Source organism: Solanum pennellii, chromosome 1 (assembly GCF_001406875.1).
Source record: "Solanum pennellii chromosome 1, SPENNV200".
NCBI lineage: Eukaryota > Viridiplantae > Streptophyta > Magnoliopsida > Solanales > Solanaceae > Solanum > Solanum pennellii.
This window is the reverse complement of record NC_028637.1, coordinates 95,303,062-95,322,071: the sequence shown is the minus strand read 5'-3', so window position 1 is coordinate 95,322,071 and position 19,010 is coordinate 95,303,062. Positions and strand designations below refer to the sequence as shown.

The 19,010-nt window shown below is 35.3% G+C and overlaps 2 protein-coding genes across 2 annotated transcripts; both read right to left on the bottom strand.

The window, feature by feature from the left end:
- Window positions 1-2,016: 2,016 nt before the first annotated feature.
- LOC107028975 (probable calcium-binding protein CML10) lies at window positions 2,017-3,059 on the bottom strand. Its single transcript, XM_015230242.2, has one exon. It carries the CDS (start codon window positions 2,826-2,828, stop codon window positions 2,250-2,252), a length of 579 nt encoding a protein of 192 aa, XP_015085728.1. The 5' UTR covers window positions 2,829-3,059; the 3' UTR covers window positions 2,017-2,249.
- A 2,218-nt stretch (window positions 3,060-5,277) lies between these two features.
- On the bottom strand, window positions 5,278-18,563 carry LOC107001968 (brefeldin A-inhibited guanine nucleotide-exchange protein 2-like). Its single transcript, XM_015199915.2, has 11 exons — window positions 17,051-18,563; window positions 14,918-15,235; window positions 14,462-14,807; window positions 13,947-14,369; window positions 13,574-13,863; window positions 12,884-13,157; window positions 9,123-9,622; window positions 8,704-9,025; window positions 8,141-8,519; window positions 7,239-7,924; window positions 5,278-6,164 (listed from the first exon to the last, which is right to left on the bottom strand). The coding sequence occupies exons 1-11, from the start codon at window positions 18,235-18,237 to the stop codon at window positions 5,553-5,555; spliced, it is 5,337 nt and encodes a 1,778-aa protein (XP_015055401.1). The 5' UTR covers window positions 18,238-18,563; the 3' UTR covers window positions 5,278-5,552.
- Between the last annotated feature and the right edge of the window lie 447 nt (window positions 18,564-19,010).

Sequence of the window (19,010 nt, the reverse complement as noted above, 5' to 3'; positions counted from 1 at the left end):
AAACTGTCCAATTAAGAAGTATCATAAAAATCCTTGATAAGGTCAATTAACACAGTAATGAGTTTTTTAATTTATTTTTTTTAAAAAAATAATAAATAAATATCACGTTACAAACTTTATGCTACACACTCATTTGCATTTCTTTTCTATCAATAAAAAAATAAAAATAAACTAGTTACTCTCAAAAACATATATTTCTAGTACTATTATATATGGATAATTTGGGCCCGTAATAATACGATGGGCTCTTTTGGGCCGTAATAATAAATGGGCTTTGGTAGTGTATGAGAAAGGCCCATTTTTCCTAGCAACATTCCACAGCAAAGCTTAGCTAATCATGCACAAACACACTCTTTTAATGGAAAATTTTAATGTACTTGCTAGGATTACGATGAGTATGTTGTTATGGTCGTCTTTTCTGAAATGGCGGTAATCAAAAGCGAAAATTTGTATCTTTGTATGTCCAAATTCCAAGCTAGGATGATATTCCTTGTAAATCATAATATGATAAATAATTATACCAGATTTTAATATGAATATCACAGTATCGTACATTATGACTATAGGGAATAGTGTGCAAATTAAACTTACCATTTATGTTTCTTCTTTCACACTTTCTGTTACTATCAGATATATTCCTCAAAGATGATATCGAACCAATTTTCTTCATCACTTGATAACAAATATTTTGTTGCGGTTACAAGAGAAAGGGAATGTTATAATTTCTATAAATTTTTTTTTATTTTTTAAGTATTCTTTACAAAAATAAATATAAAGATATTTGAGCTTGATCTTAAAACTTATTGAATTTGATTTTGATTATTAGTCACAAGCACTTTGATGACCAACATGAACAGTAATTATTACACAAACGTATACTTTAATTTAAATGTCTTAATTTTTAATTAGCCTTCATTAAAATTGATCTTGAACGTGTTTCTTTTATTTATTTTTCCTCCTCCTAATTTTCTTCTTGTTTTTACAACTATTGAGAGCTATATATTTTTCCTCCCATGCCATATACTTTATTCAACTAATTAATATGTAGCATGGGGAGGAAAATAATGAAGCTAAATCAAAGTTTAGAAGCATTTAAAATAATGAATTTTGACTAATCTTCAGATGTCTTTGATGAACATTTGGATAAAGAGATAGGGGAGATTTGATTTTGTAAATCACTTACAATTTTTTTTTTCAAATTTAGTTTCTTACTTTTACACGTAAAATTTCTTTTTTTCTTTTATAAAAACTATTCTGTTGTACTCCCTCCCTTTATTTTTATTTGTCATATTATATTTTTCGAAAGTTAATTTAATTAATTTTCTAAGTTAAATAAATTACATTAATTCAATATTTTACAAAAAAAAATATTCAAAAATACTATAGATTACAAATTTTTACATATTAATATGATAAAAAACATATCGTAAAATATCATTTATAATATAATTTTATTATGACATTTAAAAATAGACGAAATCGTATTCTAACAAATCTGTGTAGAATCAACATTCAAGCATTTTCTCATCTTATTAATTTCTCGTAGATGATAATATATCCTATGGGTATATTTGTCTCTACCAGTGCGACAATAATGGTGATATTTTCTTGCTGTTACATAATTTTGTAAGCATATTTATCACATTTTGACACGCGTGACGTTGTAAAGAAGCTCATCAATGCTTGTATTTCTTTTAGGTACTTTTTTTTTTGGGGAGGGGGGGGGTGTATTTTGGGGTCAATGAAAAGTCAAGCTTAACAAAATGATGAAAAAAATCACTTGATATAAATTTAGAGTACCTATTTTTGAAAAATGTTGATTTGGTATCACTACTCTATTCTACTATCTTTATTAGTTCATATATTTAATATTAAGCTTTGAAAATTTTTTTAGAAAAATATTAAAGTAATTAATGTTAAGAATTTTTAAAAGAAAATTTCTTAATATATGAGTAGTGAAACTACAAATAAAAATTTATTTAAAAGCATCAAAAGCAGAACTTGAAAAGAGGAGAGTTATGCAAAATATGGAGTTACCTTCTTGATTTCACAACATAATCCAACAACCAAAGAACTTGCAACCAAATTAAGAAACATCAAAAGAACAACTACTACACCTCAATCGAAATTTGAAATCGACTACTTGAATCCTCATTGTCTATATCGCTCTATTTAAGCCCGTCATAGACTCACTCATACTCTAATAAACAAAAGAACAGAGTTAAAGAAAAAACAAACATAATGTTGGGCTAAAGATTGCATCCAGCAGCCATCATTTGTTTAAACTCTTGAAAATTAACAAATCCATCACCATCTTTATCAACTCCTTTAATCATTCTTGTACACTCTTTAACACTAGAATTTCCACAACCAAGACTAATTAAAACTCTCCTCAATTCCTTAGCTGAAATAAGCCCATTATTATCAGCATCAAACACAAGAAAAACTTGTCTAATTATCTCATCAATATCCTTAGCTTCATCTTTTTCAACCCCCATAACATTCAAAAACTCATCCAAATCAACAAATCCATCACCATCACAATCCATTTCTTTAACCATAACCTCTGCTAATTCTTCAGCAGCTTTCAATTCTTGATCATGTCCAACACTCAACAAAATCTCAGTCAACTCTAAAGGGGAAATCTTTCCATCCCCATTTGTATCAATCAATTTAAACACTAATTTCAGTTGATTTGATATCTCCATAGTTGCAAAACCTGATAAACAGCTCAAATCAGAAGCCATTCTCTTTGGGTTTTTTTTCCCTTTTTTAATTTGTCCAACAAATTTCCCAATAGACTTGAACCATACTGTTAAAGAATCCATAGTGAATGATCTTAAAGAAAGTGGTGAACAATTTGGGGGAAAATATTTGTTAATTTCTAATCATATACTATAGCCTTGTGACCGCTGACCGGTCCTATATGAATGAGCAACTACCCTTTATTTATTTTTCGAAGAAGGTACTCTTTTGTCGTAAAAATATTGGATTAACTAGCACACAATCGCGTATATAGAATTATAAAGGAGAAAAAATAATATAAGAATTTAATGAAATTTGACTGAATTTAATTTATCGAACATTATAGAGAATTTTTCACTGTGAAAGAAAGTAAGTAATGCTTATGAATTCGCAAACTATAATGCTTATTTATATATAGAGCACAAATAATCACAAAATCTATAAAAGAAAGGTTTTCTAATCCTAGGAGGATTGTATGTTTTCCTTAAACAAACTTATTATTACGACAAAGTTTCCTAATTCTATGAGGATAATTTGCTTTCTTTTCCAAATTTATTAGGAAAATTAACTTTCCAAACATACTCCTTTATCCCAATTATATAGGATAATTTTCTTTTAATTCATCCTAAAAAAATATATTCAAAATAATTTAATTTTGAAATCCAAATTTTCAAATTAATGAAATTATTTTGAGTCTAAGTGAAAAATTGATGTTGGTCCAAGACTAATTCTTAGTGGAATATACAAATATCCTCTTAAAAGTTGCCGGCAATATTTGTCATCATGCATCCTTATATGCAACGCAATTTCTAAATTCTAAAAAAGGTAAACTGTTTGTACATTTTACATAAATTTATTAACAAATACAAAATTTAACCTAAAGTTAATAGTTCAACCGAACTCCTAAACGGATCTTTAGACAAGCCCCCTACATATATACTAACTAACTCTTTTTCTTCTTTATACTTTTCTTTGGCAAAATTATTTACTGAATTACCAAAACTAATGATTGAGTAATTCATAAGTGAATACAGTGTTATGTTTCAAAATTGGATCTTTAAAGCTGCAACTAGTCCCCTTATCAAACTTGGAAGTAAGAACACTCTTTTAACACACTGAGTCGTGGTATAGAAGTGAGACTGAGTCACCCTTAACCATAGTTATCGAGTTCAACCTCCAGGTATTGGAAAAAACCTTGTTGGAAGCATCATCCCCTAAATAAGTCCTGTAATACATAAGTCGTATAATACATGATCCAAGTTTAATTGGGACTCTAATGAACGCTTTGAACACCGGGTTGAACCAAAAAACACACAAACACATTCTAAAAACTTGGTTTGAGACTTGAAAAGTAACAACTGATGATATTTTGGCCATGATATCTTCTGAGTCTCTTTTTCACATTGATATGTAGAAGAAGAAACCTTTTTTTCCTTTAATTATTGGAGCCAGTAGGGTAGATCTTTGAGTGTCATTATAGAATTATAAATGAGATACTGGTCAATTATTAGAATAGTAGGAACAAGGAAGTGTGGGTCAAGCACTCAGAAAATGTGCAAAAATAATATTGACCATAAGAAAGCACCAAGTCAACAATATCCTTACAAGATAGGAAAATATTACTTTTTTTTCCCAATGAAATATTAAATAATATGAGTTTCATAGAGAACATATCTCCACTCAACATGTACAAAGGTAATAGAAACATACAACAAAAGATGAGATTTTCAGAATCAACAAGATGAGGTAAAGTAGACCATAACGCTTTTTCCTTTTTTTGAGAACCGGAATCCAAAAATATATGTAAATGTGCGTATATCTGAAGTGGTCGATGATCTCGTAGATTATATCAGTGACAATAATCCACTTTGAGACTAGGCACAGAAAATATACACTATTGCAGAAGCGAAGCACAGCAAACAACACACGTCTCAAACAACGTGAAGCAGATAAATCTGCAGAAATGCTACATAAACAGAACTTGGCAATTTTACGAAGAGCCAATAGTAGCAGCTGCGATAGCAAGTAAATAAAGAAATATACAGCCATGCAAAACACTTCGCTGTAAAAGGATATATAAAACAGCAAGGCAGCTAACAACTCTACGATATTCATATTTTTTCATCAATGTCTAAACTTGAAAAAGGGATACAGGTTCCGAAACTAGGTGGGAAATGGAGACCATTAATCAGCCAGAATCTAGCAGACAGAAACTTATGTAAAGAGGAGACCAAATAGTTTCAAAGGTTCAGAAACCCTAGTTACTCTTAGTCCTATAACACGGAACTATTTTCAAGTTGGCCCGAACACCATTACCATAAGAAATAAACTCTTTTCTTTAAAAAAAATAAAAAAGTAGCCATCAATCTAGCATATGCATACCTGTGCATCAAACACTAACATCTTTCTCTTCTAACCAATGGAATCACCACGGATATCTTATACTGCTTCAGAGCTGTAAAATTAAACATTTCATTGCTAAACCCCTGCAACTAATCAGATAAACAAAGCTCATAAAGTAATTTGAGTAGATACACAACAAGCAATCCTTAGGCATGAAATTGCTCGTATATTAAAGAGGAAAATGCTACACATACAACATCAGAACTCCTGCTAACATCTAATGACTCTACAAAGAGCTAAGCCCCTCAATATACTGCAGAAGGTTCTAAATGCCTGGGCATATAAACAATCACTAGTTTTTGAAGCATCGAAACTATCTTTCTGCAATATTAGATGATAGGAAAATTGGCAAAAATACAAGAAATATACCATATAAAGCAAAAGAAATAACGAGTACCCTAAGCTCAACATGATCGAAGCAAAACAGGACCCACGGATGAACTGAGCATATCACTCAGGGCTAACTGAATCTCATTTGAACCATGCTCACAACTTATCAAGCTTGAAAGTAATGGGAAGAAGCCTGACAAGTTTTTCTCAAATGATGCATCTCCTAAACTACATATTGCCTGGAGAGTTGCAATGATAAGAGGTGCACGTGCAGCCAACTCTCTCCTTCTGCCAGAACCCAGGGGAATTAACCAACGAAGCTGTGCACCAAGAGATGACTCAGACATTTGTCCTGAATGTGCGATTTCAATATAGAAGTGTAAGACCTCGCTGCAAAGGTTGACGAGGTAAGTTTCCACATCAGAATCTTCAAAACCAGTAGGTTTATCTAACACAAGATTTTGTAAAAATGAGAGACAAATTTGATAAGCCTCATTCTCAAGCCGTAATAATGGAGGGTCTTGCATTTGGGTCATGGAACTGAACTCTAGCAGCTTTGACCGCAGTGTCGTGTCACTGTTTATTTTATGAGCATGCGATGCCACACCATGCATGGCATCAAAGAGGACAATGATGTTTTTGCTAGACAGCTGAGGTCTGTACATGTTGTAGATCTCCATCACAGCCTGCAATGTGCAAGAGATCATTATGGTAGAAATTAAGCTTTCTAGATATACACAAAAAAAGGAATAATTAATCAAATTTACCATACAAGGTTTTCAATAATATCAATGTTCTTTTTGAAGGTATGACCTTGAAGAAAACAACAACATGGCCCCATACTTCAGAGAATGACCAAATTAACAATACAGAGATATCCCAAATGCAAGTAGACAACTACAAATAGATGCAAAACACAAACACCTACCGTACTAAGCTCACGCTACTGGATCAGCAGTAGAAATATTGTTTGAAATTTGACAAGGCATCAAGAGTCCATCGTTTTCATTCAATTGTAATTTAAAATAAACTAATATCAAGTATCAACTCCAGATTGATTAAAAAACTGAGTAAAAATAACGATCGTAAATTGACAACTTATGAATTATAATGATTGAGTGTTTATCAAGTGGAGTACTTATCTGGTTATTTTTCCATACTAAACTATCATACTCAACTGTCATCAAATTACTCCAATTCCAACATGGGATGCATGGTATATCCTTCTAGTCAATCAAATTAGCATTAATTTCCAACATAAATTTGTTATTGTCTATCCATATATACATGTCTAAAGAATCTTACTGTGCATAATCACCAGCAGCACAGCAAACATACATATGTCCAAAGACTCTAACTGTGCATATATATTAAAACCCAAATCTTATATGCCAACCCGACATTTCCCCCACATAATTTGACATATAACCCACCTTTTGTGTCTAATCATGTCAAGCAAACCACGATATAAGCAAAAGATCTTTCAAACACTACAACCTCATTGGGCTTATTGAGTCCATCACATTATGTGTTTTTTACGAAGGAACGTGAAGCAATTTACTAACATAGTGTATAACTATCTTTACTCACTTCTGGATAGCATACATAAATTATTATTATTTTTTATGATGGGTGTCAGTGAGATTCGATCCAATGACTCTGCCTGTTGTGATACTACGTTGAAGTGTGTGGCCAACTCTAAGCTAGAGCATACATAAATGAATTAGAACTAAACCCACAGGAGTGGCTTTTCTGGATACCTGAATTAATAATAGCTGAACAGCAGCCCTACACTTCACATCAGCAATAGCATCATACAGACGGTGCCTCCTCAAATTTTCCAAGTCCTCATCTGGAGTATCTGTACCAGTGGTTTCTGCATTGCCATTCCCAGTCATATCTTCTTCCTGGGACCAATAATTGTTATTTTCGTTAAGAAGAAAAGAGAAGTCGGGAATAGTTGCATTAGCCGCTTCTTTAATGGACAAAACCACTTCAAGCCATTTATCTTCAGAGAAAAGACTCCCAGCATTGCTCATAAGACGGACAAATGCAGCAATGCCAATACCAGCAAGACTCTGATGCGGACGCTTGACAAAATTCACCAATAAGAACAGCACTTTCTTCAGAAGTGGATTGACTGTATCATAAAATTTAACAAAGAGATCTACAACCAGTTGGAGCGCCAGCGTGCAGGTCTCATAAAGCCATGAATCTTGATCAGGCTCACCCTCTTCAGCATCAATTCCATGAGTAGGTGAGTTTTCACCTGAAGGGTCAATAGTATGCCGAACATAGTCAAAGATAGGAAATAGTACAGATTCAAATACCCTTTCCCATAATGATAGAGAGAAATGGTGCCCGTAATTGCGCAAGGTATCAAAAAGGACTTGCAGAGCGCTCTTTCTGATTTCAGGCCTCGGGTCGAAGCTAAGTTCAGATAGTCCTGTAAGAGAAAAAGAGTAATTTCTTAAAAAGTGTATCGAGTGTTGGCCTGAACTTGTCTTGTTAAAAAGAACAATGAAAGAGAGCACAAGATTTGCAGGCATGAGATCTTAGTCTAAATATTTCACTTTAATCCTAGAAAGTCAAAGGTCTTTGAAGAGAGCATATGATTTGCAGGCATGAGATTTTGGTCTAAGTCAAATGTTTTTGCCCTTACCAGCCAACAGTGGAAACCAGAAATAAAGATGATCCTCCTTATCTGTCAATTCTCCATTTTCAATGTTGTGGTCTTTTCCTTTATGAGGAGAAGATGGTGAAAACTTCACAGAAGTTTCTCTGTCCTTATTCCTTGAGGAGCCAAGATCACCTTCAGCAAGTTTTGCCGCACATAAACGAAGGAAAGCAATGGCACTGAGACTAATATCTTTGTTGAATCTACTATTAGTGAATGCAACAAGGCAATTAACACAGTCTGTGAATGTGGTGGTCTCTGTCTCCGTTATATAAGGAAAATAGTCTCGCACAATCTTTTCCATTATCTCGAAAGCTAATAACACAATGTTTTTATGGTCATCATAAGCAGCAGTAGTGAAGACCTGAAAACGTTGGGTAATCAGAAAAAGAAGAGAAGAACATCAGGTGAAAAAGAACAAACTAGCAATTTAAGAAAAGAACACATATGCAGTATTAATGTGCAATCAATAATGAAGCAAAGATCAAAAGATGGTTTACACTACCAAGACTGCAAAATATGGCAAGAAAAGGGAGAAAATTTGATACCATGAACATGCTCTTCCATCCGGATTTCACATGATTGACTCGAGACAAAACCATTTGAGAGACGCATCTGATGATTAATTCTCTGATCTCCACAGCACTACTCTTGCGCATAACAATCACAAAAGGCTTCATAAACTCATTCTGAAAATTATAGTTAGCCAATTCTTCTCTCTCCAAGAACTTCATTGATAATTGCCGCAAAGAATCCATTGCAAATATGGCAATTGAAAGATTTTCAGAGCAGCCAATGGTCACGAAAAATTCACCAAGAACCTGCCAGATTTTTGTCCAAACAAATCTGATACGGTTCATATTGTAGTGCCTGTTTAAAGAAAATGAATCAACAGTTCTGCTAGTTATCTGGAAGCAAAAGGGTAAGTACAACAATACACTTTATGAAAAGAAACCAAAGAACGTACGCAATCTCAACTATTTTTGTGAGACTAAAAACCCTTGGATCTGAAGTAGAACGTAATTCTTCCATAGAGACCTTGCATAAAGCTTTCACAAAGTCCACTATAGCCTCACTGTTTAATTTCTGACTCCTTATGAATATGCGGTTCATTTCACCAACTTGTTCCAACATGTTTAAGTTAGAGACCAAGTTGTTCATCTGCTCAGACGTAATGCCTGCAGAAGCACTGCCACCAATACCAGCACTATCGTATGAACCCCTTCTCATAGCTGAAGCTGCACTTTGAATCTTCCCAGGACCTTTCTTTTTCAGGACAGGAAGGATGAGAGACTTAGCTTGTTTTGACTTGTCAAATTCATTCTGAGGAAGTGCAAAGAAAGTTGCATCTGGAGGGGCACCCTCCCCCAAGAGATGCAAATGTTCAAACCGAGAAACACATGTCAGAATATGCTCCCACGCCTCCTGTAAGTAGTTTCCATCCTCATCTGCGATTGTTATTATTGCCTGTTAAACAAAAAGGAAACATGCTGAGTTCCCAGGTTCAGTTGGTCAAATTTTTGGGAAAACAAACTCCTTACAAATGAGGAAAATGACTTCCCTAATGGAAGTAGGGAAAACGAGTACCAACAAGTGGAGTTCCACATTGATTATGTCCTTCCTGCCCTTCAACACACCTCGTCTTCACTGCACCACCACCCCCCACTCCCACCAATATTTATCTCGATTAATAAGAACGCTTTAAGGATTATAATTTTGCTTACATACCGAACACGAGAGAATTAAGTACGAAACACACTTATTTTCCTAGAAAATGTTGTCTAAGAAAACAATTTCCTTCATACTGAAGACACTATACATTAGTCTTACATAAACCCCATTCCCACCACCCCGCACTCCTACCCTCACTCCCACAATATTTATATAAACCCCATTCCCACCACCCCGCACTCCTACCCCCACTCCCCACAATATTCTCGATTAATACAAATGCTTTAAGGATAATAATTTTTGCTTACATACCGAACACGAGAAAATAAGAAAGAAAGCCACTATGTTTTCCAAGAACCAATTTCCTTCATTCCAAAGACTACTTAATAACACTGCTACAGGGAAACTAAACACTCGGCTAAAACGAATTCCAGACTACTTGTTACTTTAACAAGAAAATGTGGTCCCGCTTTTACATTCGCCACTTGGTCAGCAAGGAGCAGTCTACTAACATACCTAAAGTCCCACCAGAATATGATAAATCTAGAACCTAAAATCACATTAGAAGTGTAGTTAAAGGCAAATGCAAAAACAAAAAGTAAATGTTCCCTAACAAGAATATTTGCCAACAAACCCTTCATTATACCAATGAAAATCGCCTATCTGCAAGGAGCAGGCAAACTCATACAAGGAAGAACTTTTTTTCTTGGATTTCAGTAAAATTTAGTCTAGTCTCACCTAAAAGAAACAAAAAAAAAAAAGAGCTTACAGTTGTCTAATTAGTCCAAAGGGGGGAGAAGAGGGTTGAGAAAAAGAAAGTCCAGGCTAAAAGAGAAGTCAAATAGTACAAAAGTCTCTTATACCCCCACATGTTATAAAAGGGCAACTGAGTCATAAATCATAATACCAAGCGTGATTACGGCTAGCATAAAATTGATGCTGAGAGATATCCTCCACCAGTCCTATTTGGTAGGATCCACAAAATTTTACAACCATCATCTACTCTGGTAGAAATCCTGGCACTCTAAATGTTCACAACTTCTAGATAATTTTTTTCAAAATATCTACTTCGAATACAGTGTGATATCAGGTGGCAACCCATTATTGACACTCTGTGCTCTGCTAAATGCTTTTTTTCTTTTTGATATCTAAATAGATTATTATAACAATTTCATAATAGGTGTTTACATCATGTTTGGAGGGCCAAAAACATGAAGAGGTGTAACCTTTTTTTAACAATACAACGTATAATTAACTGACGGTGGAGGGGACCTGTCTGCAAAAACTGAAAATAACTATACAGTCGGAGCTTCTTTTTTTGATGAAGGACAATAAGAGTTTCTTTATTTCAAGTAGATTGGTTTTGTGAGTATTTCAATTTTTGATATTTTGATTTACATGACAAAAAATGTGGTTAACCAAGACAATCCAAAATTTCTTTAGAGTTTCTTCGCATCATAGATTAATCTTCTGAAATTTAAAGAACTTGAAAAAGTTCAGAATATATATAAAATTGAATCTCGTGTGGTCAAACGAAATTTCCAATTTAAGAGGCAAAAAATGAGCCCATAATATTTTTTTTGTTATATAAATCTTCTTTGTTTCTCTTTTCTTATTGTCATCAGACTGGGAAGGGAGTGTGGAAAAGATGTTTATTCTAGTTGGGCATACTAACAAAATCCAAGAGACAACCTGTCTTGTGTGAGAGCAAAGGTATAGGAAACTCTATTGGTACTTGATATTTAGCATGTAATCCCTTAGCCTTCAGAAGAGTCAAGGTAGTCAGAACTTAACTTATGCAATATAAGGTATAGCATTTGTGAATCATGCTGCACCTTGTTCTTGGGAATTGGTGACAAAAATATTAAGCAATTTTATTAGATCAGTTACTGAACTTGAGACTATTTCTAGGGATGATTTCTGCTAGAACTTTGAGAACCCAAAGTCCAAGTTCCAAGTTACCCAACTTAATGTGAAGTCGAGCATGAATTTTCTGAGCATCCAGGCCTCCTAGGAATTAGTCATTTCTTTGGGCAGGTTTAAGCAGATATTAGGTCAATGACAATTGGATAACTGCAGCAGTTTCAAAAATCTATTTTGAGAGTAAAAGGAGAAAAATTTAGAAACAGCAGAACAAAAGATTTTGGTAGTACCGAGGAGTTGGAAAGCTAAATCTAGACCACAGGTTTCTCAAAATAATAACAAGAACGCGCAAAAATCTGAAATTAGGCTTTACTTTAACGTTATCAAAAAAAAATCTGAAATTAGCTTCAAAGAGAGACAGGGTATGAAAAATTATAAGAAGCATAGGGAAAATTACCATACAATCCTAATGTAGTAGATTTAGGTAGGCACTATAAACAGCAAGAAGTGTACCCAACTCTATTGACAGTTATTTGACTCAAACATCATCTTGGGTTCATAACATATTGTTTCATTATCAGTGGAGTTGTGGCTTCACAAGCTTTTTTTTTTTGTGGAAACTGGTAACTTTAGTCTATATATCCACAGGTATACTACAACAGAAGTGTAGCTCCCCTTCAAAAGTTTTACAACTTACAGAAAAAAATAGTCTTAGTCTAAACTACTACCTATAAACAATCTAGCACATCAAAGGGGTACGGTAAACTAATGAAACTTCAGCACAGCCTTACCCCATAGAAGGTACATTAGCCCAATTAATCCATTCCATATATTTGCCCTACAGTTTATCATGACAATCAACTCTAACTTGTTTAGAACTTCAAGGTGCCAACTTCCTAATGTTACAAAACTGTGTTATCAATTACTAACACAAAGGAAGTTCTTTTGGTAAATCATTCAGTCCGATGCTTGAGATCATAAGTCATTAGTTCAGGGGAAAACATTAACTCCTGACAACAATGCATACATCCAGAGTGTCATGAATATTATGCATGGTCTCATTACCAAAAAAAGAAAAAAGAAAAAAGAAAAATGCATAGCTAATAAGCATCACCAAGATGCATATTAGCAACGAAAAGATTAACTCAGCACAGTAAAAGCATGGGCATGAAAAAAGCAGGAGCAAACACAAACCTTGATTGCATCTATGTTTTTCTGTTTGATGTCTGCAGGTGAGTGAAGAGAAGTGAATTTTGCAAGAGAAGTCACAAAAGCATCCCTATGTGTTTTCATGGACATTGCAGCAGTGACATGGATTGCACAACGGAATCCTTCCAAACACAGAGCTATCACAACACCGTCGTCAGCTTGGTCAAGGGGAACACTAAAGGCAGCCAACATCGGAGCCCAGCAAACCTCAACCATGAATCTGAGGATCACCACATCTGTTGCAGCATAATAAACTGACCTGCAAATGCAAGTCGATTTACAGGTGATCTAGGTTAATCACGCAATGGAATGAAAGGTGGTACACAAGATTGAGCTTGAGTAATGAATTTATTACATATTTCTTCTCCCTAAAGATATCATAAGCACTGAAACTATGACATATCCTTCTAAAGCTTCCTTATCAATAAGAATGTGTGAAGATTGATCATTACAAAAAACAAATACAATAAGAATAAAAAAAAGGAAATCAGTTTTCTGCAGCAGATTGATACGTAATTCTTTTGAAGCTTTCATTTTGATATCTTCACAGGAAAGTGCCACAGAATTTTAAAAAAGGAGCTGTTAAAGAATAATACAGAATGATGGAAGTAAGATAATACTTCAAGAATGTAACTTTGCAGTCAAAGCATAGACTAATTATCTAGTGAATCTTACTCAGATTTGCGAGCTTTCTCTTTGAACTGCTCCTGCATGTGTCTGACAAGATCATCACTAGTCTCCATACTTTCATCTCCTCGCTTACGGACAACAATATTCAAAATGTTGTCTAAACCTAAAATCCTGTTAGAGTTCAGAGACTGCTTTTGTTGGAGAGCCAAGTTATCGTCTTTCATTTTAATTTCATTTTTCGATATCCTCTCAAACAAAGATCTCAAATACTCCTCTGGCACATCCTTTCCATCATCAATTCCGCGATTGTTTCTTATAAAATCATCAGCTGACATCTACAGAATGAAAAATGGGAAATCAGGCTGATTTACTGAAAATGGGCATAAGCAAACATCTCCTGCAAAACGAAAAGCAGTACCTTGGTTTTGATTGTAGGATTATGGGCATCAGTGTTAAGCAATATAACTGAGTACGCAAGGACATAGGCAGTATCTGCACTACTAAAAACTTTTGGATTGCATTTACAGTACCGTTCAGCAAACTTCTCCATGATTCGATCAATCTTCTGTGCCTCGCCAGGCAATCTGAATCCTTGTAGAAAGGCCCTGATGGCCTCATCAAACTCCTTTCCTTGGAAATCAAAGGAATCCACGTACGCATGCATTACTTTCAATGGTAAGTCATCCCTTTCCCCCAAATAATCACCTATTAAGGTCTTATTCAAACCAGAGGCATCTTTAAGAAATGCCGCAATTTCCTCTGGTGAGTTCCCCACTTTATTAGCATTTATCAGGAATTCAATGCCTTTCTTGGGTTTCCTATTAAACAGAGATATACCTTCCTGCACAAGTTTCAAATTAGAAAATGTCACAGACACTGCTCAGGCAATCAGAATAGTTACTGGTCAAAAGAACAATTATACTGATCACCTACCTGAAGTTCAAGCTTGTAAGCGCGGCGCTGCTCAATTGTAGAAACATCAGAAACTTCACTAGAGGATTCAGAATGAGAATCTGATACTTCAGTAGGCTCATCCTCAATGCCATTTGTAATGGGAAGAATTCCAGGTTCAGAGTTACTGTCAGATGCCTCATACTTTTTGGTTGAAAGAGGATCTGCAATACGCAAATGTTTGTTCATCCAATCTCCCAAAGACTTCAAGATAGCCACTAAGCACCTCATTGCTTCTAGCTTCATAGTTGATTCTTGTGGTGGCAAAAGAGTTGTTGTGGTACCAGGAGGTACACCTTGAGCAGTTTTAAGAAGCCCATTGACCATTCTGAAAGAATTTTGCAGATAATAAAGGAGGAACCAAAGATTGAAGTTTAAAATCATACTCAGAGAATTTTTTTAAACTAAATAATACAGATAATAGGATTTGAAAGATACCTCTCGAATATGTTTGACGAATTGACATCACAATCATAATTGAGGAAAATATCAACCAAAATCTGTGAATCAATACAAAGCCTCTCAAGAAATCGAAGCACTATCATTTTCTGCTGGAAATTTGGTTGAGCAACATTTTCCAATACTCTAAGAACAATCATGGGAAAGAAAACACCAATTTCTGCCTTGAGACCAGCTCTAAATCTTGCAACCAGACTTATAAAAATTGAGCACGAAAGCTGGAAGACAATCATGAGGCTTGAAGCACTGTTTTTCAACAATGACAAACACAAGTACTGCTTAATAGCACCTAAAAACCTGTAAAAAAATAAATAAAAAAAATTAAACCAAAAATAACCATGAACGGATCAAGTATTATTGAAATTGGAAGATGCAAAAAAGTTCCCTTGCTGATTGCAGTACATCAAATAATCAGACAGTGCCAAGACCTAAGAGTAGGCACTGATTGAGAATTTCAAATAAAAAGATGTTATGGGACTTACGCACCAGACCAGTAGACAACCAGAAGGAGAAAAGTTATTGCAGAAATCAGGCTAACAGAAAGAAGTGAAATGGTGACTACACTGTGACTCGTGCATAACGAGTGAAAGGATAACACCATCACAACTTGAACACGTCGCGGCCAGGCCCATCTGCCAAGGTATTGACTGCTTTGGGCCGACCCCTCATGCGCCACCTCAAGGCTTTCGGGTCTTGTGGTTTTGTCCCCTTAGGATTTAAACCCAAAACATGTCTCAATAATTAGAATTGTGAAGTTACCTCTATATAGACCCTAGCTTTCCCCTCCCATTTTAATGAGAGATTTTCCTAGGGAAAACTTCACAGCAGACCCCCTTTCAAGTTCAACCACCAGCAGTCCATGAGTTGTTACACAATGTTCCAGGAAATAACTAAGAAATAGAATGTAAGCCTGTAACAGTAACTAGTAATTGATGACAGCAAGCAGTTTCTCAAGAACTCATACCTACAATTTGTAGTTGATATAAGTATTATTAACTAGCTAAGATTATGCATTCCGAACTTGCTTCTTTCATTCGTTTCAAATCCCGTCACATTAACGAAAGTCTCAAGCTTGTACAAGTTATAATAGCTATGTATTAAACTAAAAAACATCTTTTATACAGAGGACATCTGAAGTACAAACAATCTAATTAACCAAAAAGGCACCTACGGAGTGTCACCCTTACAAAGTAACAGGGTCAAGAAGAGTACACCACTACCAAAAATCAGGTTTTGCAAAAAAAGATGATTGAGAAATCAGAAGGTTTCTGTCCTCATGATATTACTCATAGCATCACAAACAGACCTCAAAAGAGCCTTTAGATTTACAAAATGTAATTCTTCCCCCAAAGAAAGAATTGAAGGATGTCTTCAAGATTCTCCACATTAACGAGGGAGCCTAAAAAGCTGTTCAGTGGAGTAAGCTTTAAGGTTTGACAGCTTTAAATAGTTCAGGATATCCAAATCACAGAAGGCGAATGTCTATAAAGCATAAGCCTCAGAAATATCTCAGTGTTATGCAACGTTATATGTTTCCCCAACTAAGTGGAAGCACATGGTATGATCTAATATGAGAAGAGTGACGACAGTAACATTCCTTCACCTGCATAAGGTAGGATAGGCCAACTCTTTTTTTCTCTTCTTTTTGTTGCATCGATTTAGACAGAATAGCCTTGGAGCCGTAATCCAAGCAAGAAAAGGTCACTTTCAAACTTTTAGAAGCACAAAAGGTGTAGAAACTCACATGTTGATTTTCATTTTGCAAATCATATTTATTCCCTGGGATAGTCTAAAAAATATGCTAGCAAGAATACAATATAAACTAAAAGATGGTGGCTACAAGGAATTAGAAAAAGGAAGACTAAACCGCTTCAAAGACAAATGAAGATTAAAAACAAGTTGGAAAACGATTGGACGCGTTGTATTACAGTGTAAGCAGCTTTGCGTAAGTAAAAATAATTGTGTCATTGACACATTTATGCCATGAAAAATGAAGCAATGACAGAAAAAATACTACTTCGAAATAAGAACCAGGATACAGTAATTGGATGAGCAATTTGCATAAGTAATTGAGGCATAGAATAGATTTTAATCAGAATAGTAGGTAAATACCTGTCACTTGTCCTAAATATTGCTCCAGCATTCTCCAACAATATCTTGAGCAGCTCCAGCGCCACAATCTTGCCCCTCATTAACTGTGGATCTGCTGCTGCCTCCTTGGGTGGTGTCTTCATTGAGAGCTTACATAAGGCTCTAAACACCAAGAATGCATCCCTTCTCAATTTATTCCCAATTTGAACCTCCAAATCATCATCCCTTTCTCCCTCCCCGTCCACCAGCTCCCCTTTTCGCCCTTCCAACGCTGTTTTATACATGCTAATCTCCCAATATTTAGCGTCCAACATATCTTTATCCGTGGAATCCAACAAATCAGCAGGATTCGTGGACTCCACAGTTGATGTCGTTGTCTCAAATGCCCCATCATGAGCACCAGTAGTTGTAGCCCCCACCCTTGGAGTCCCCGCATTGAAAACCCCATCAATGTCCTGAAACACTTTGGTTATAAACCCCTGAACAAACAATGTCATTGATCCATCAGCATCAGCTTTTTCAGCTGGTTCCATTAACTCCGCCACAACAATAGGCTGCAATGGCACGGTAGATGAATCAGCCTCCATTCTCCGGAAGACAATCACCAACATTTGAACCAATGAAGCCTTAGCAGTAGTCTGATTCACCACATTCTTACTCTCCAAATAAATATCATAACAAGTCCTGACAACCTGCAACAAAGAATCCCCATGGATTCGAATTGAAACAGATGTGACAGCAGACAAAATAGTCTTAATTACAAGCAATTCCACCGCATCATCTCCCAAATCATGACATTTACAAACAGACTCGATCAATTTCGATAGAAACTTCGCATCTGGGCCTCCAGTCGGGTCCGCTTCCCCACGAAGGTAACCATGAGCAATGAGCTTTTGCACAGCATCAAGTGCAGCTTCAGCAATCTTAAGATGACCTGAACCAGCAGCGTTTATAAAAGGGCTAAGAATAAGCTCCGAATCATTGAAAGAGAGATCTAGAAGAACTCCGGGATGTGCTGCCAAATCCGGATCGGGTTCGGCAGACGGAGAAGTGGGTGGGGTTGAAGATGGATTTGTGAGGAAATCGATAACGGATTTGCATTCATGGGATAGCTTTGAATGTTTACGCCATGATCCATTCTTGATAATTTTCTCAAGGGCTGGGATTAGCACTTGCTTTAGCCGGGAATCAGCTTCCGAAGAAGCCATTCCCGAGTTGGTTTAGACTGGATCTGGATTGGCAATGGCACGGCGGCTGACGAAGGTGGTTGCAGACGGCGTCAGTAGTGGGTTTGCAGCGGCGATATGAGTGGCCAGAATGTGGATCGGCGTAGGAGAATTGAGTGATGAAGTGATAGAAAGTGAGGAGAATCCAGATCGCGATTGGTATTGCTTATAGTAATATTATCAAACAGGTTGTGTGCAGCCCAATGATTTGACAATGGAGAAAATGAACATGGTGGTTGCTTCGTACTTCGATTTTAGGATATTGGACTGGAAAAAGAAGAAAAAAAAAACATATTAATACCCTATAGGAATGTCAAATAAAATTTCCCTTACAAATCTTAGGGGATATTTTGATGTTTTTTTTTTCAAAGAAAAAAAGTTTGATGTTTAACTGACATATTAAAGATATATACATTTTTTTAAAAATACTTTGGATATTTTTATTAAAGACAACAATAATAAGTTAATTCAAATATTATTATGTCAGTAATCTCTTTGTTTTAAAAAAGATGACCTAGTTTAACTTGAAACAAAATTTAAAAAAAGAAATAAGACTTTTTAATTTTGTGGTTTTAAATTAAAGTTATGTCAAATGTACTAAAATGTCATTTAATATTATACTCTTAAACATGATGCGTGGAAAGTTAAAGTTAAAGTGTTATCAAAAAAGGAAAATAGTCGTTCTTTTTTAAACAAACTAAAAAAAATAGAAACATTCTTTTTGAAATGCGAAGAGAATATAATAATGCTCGATG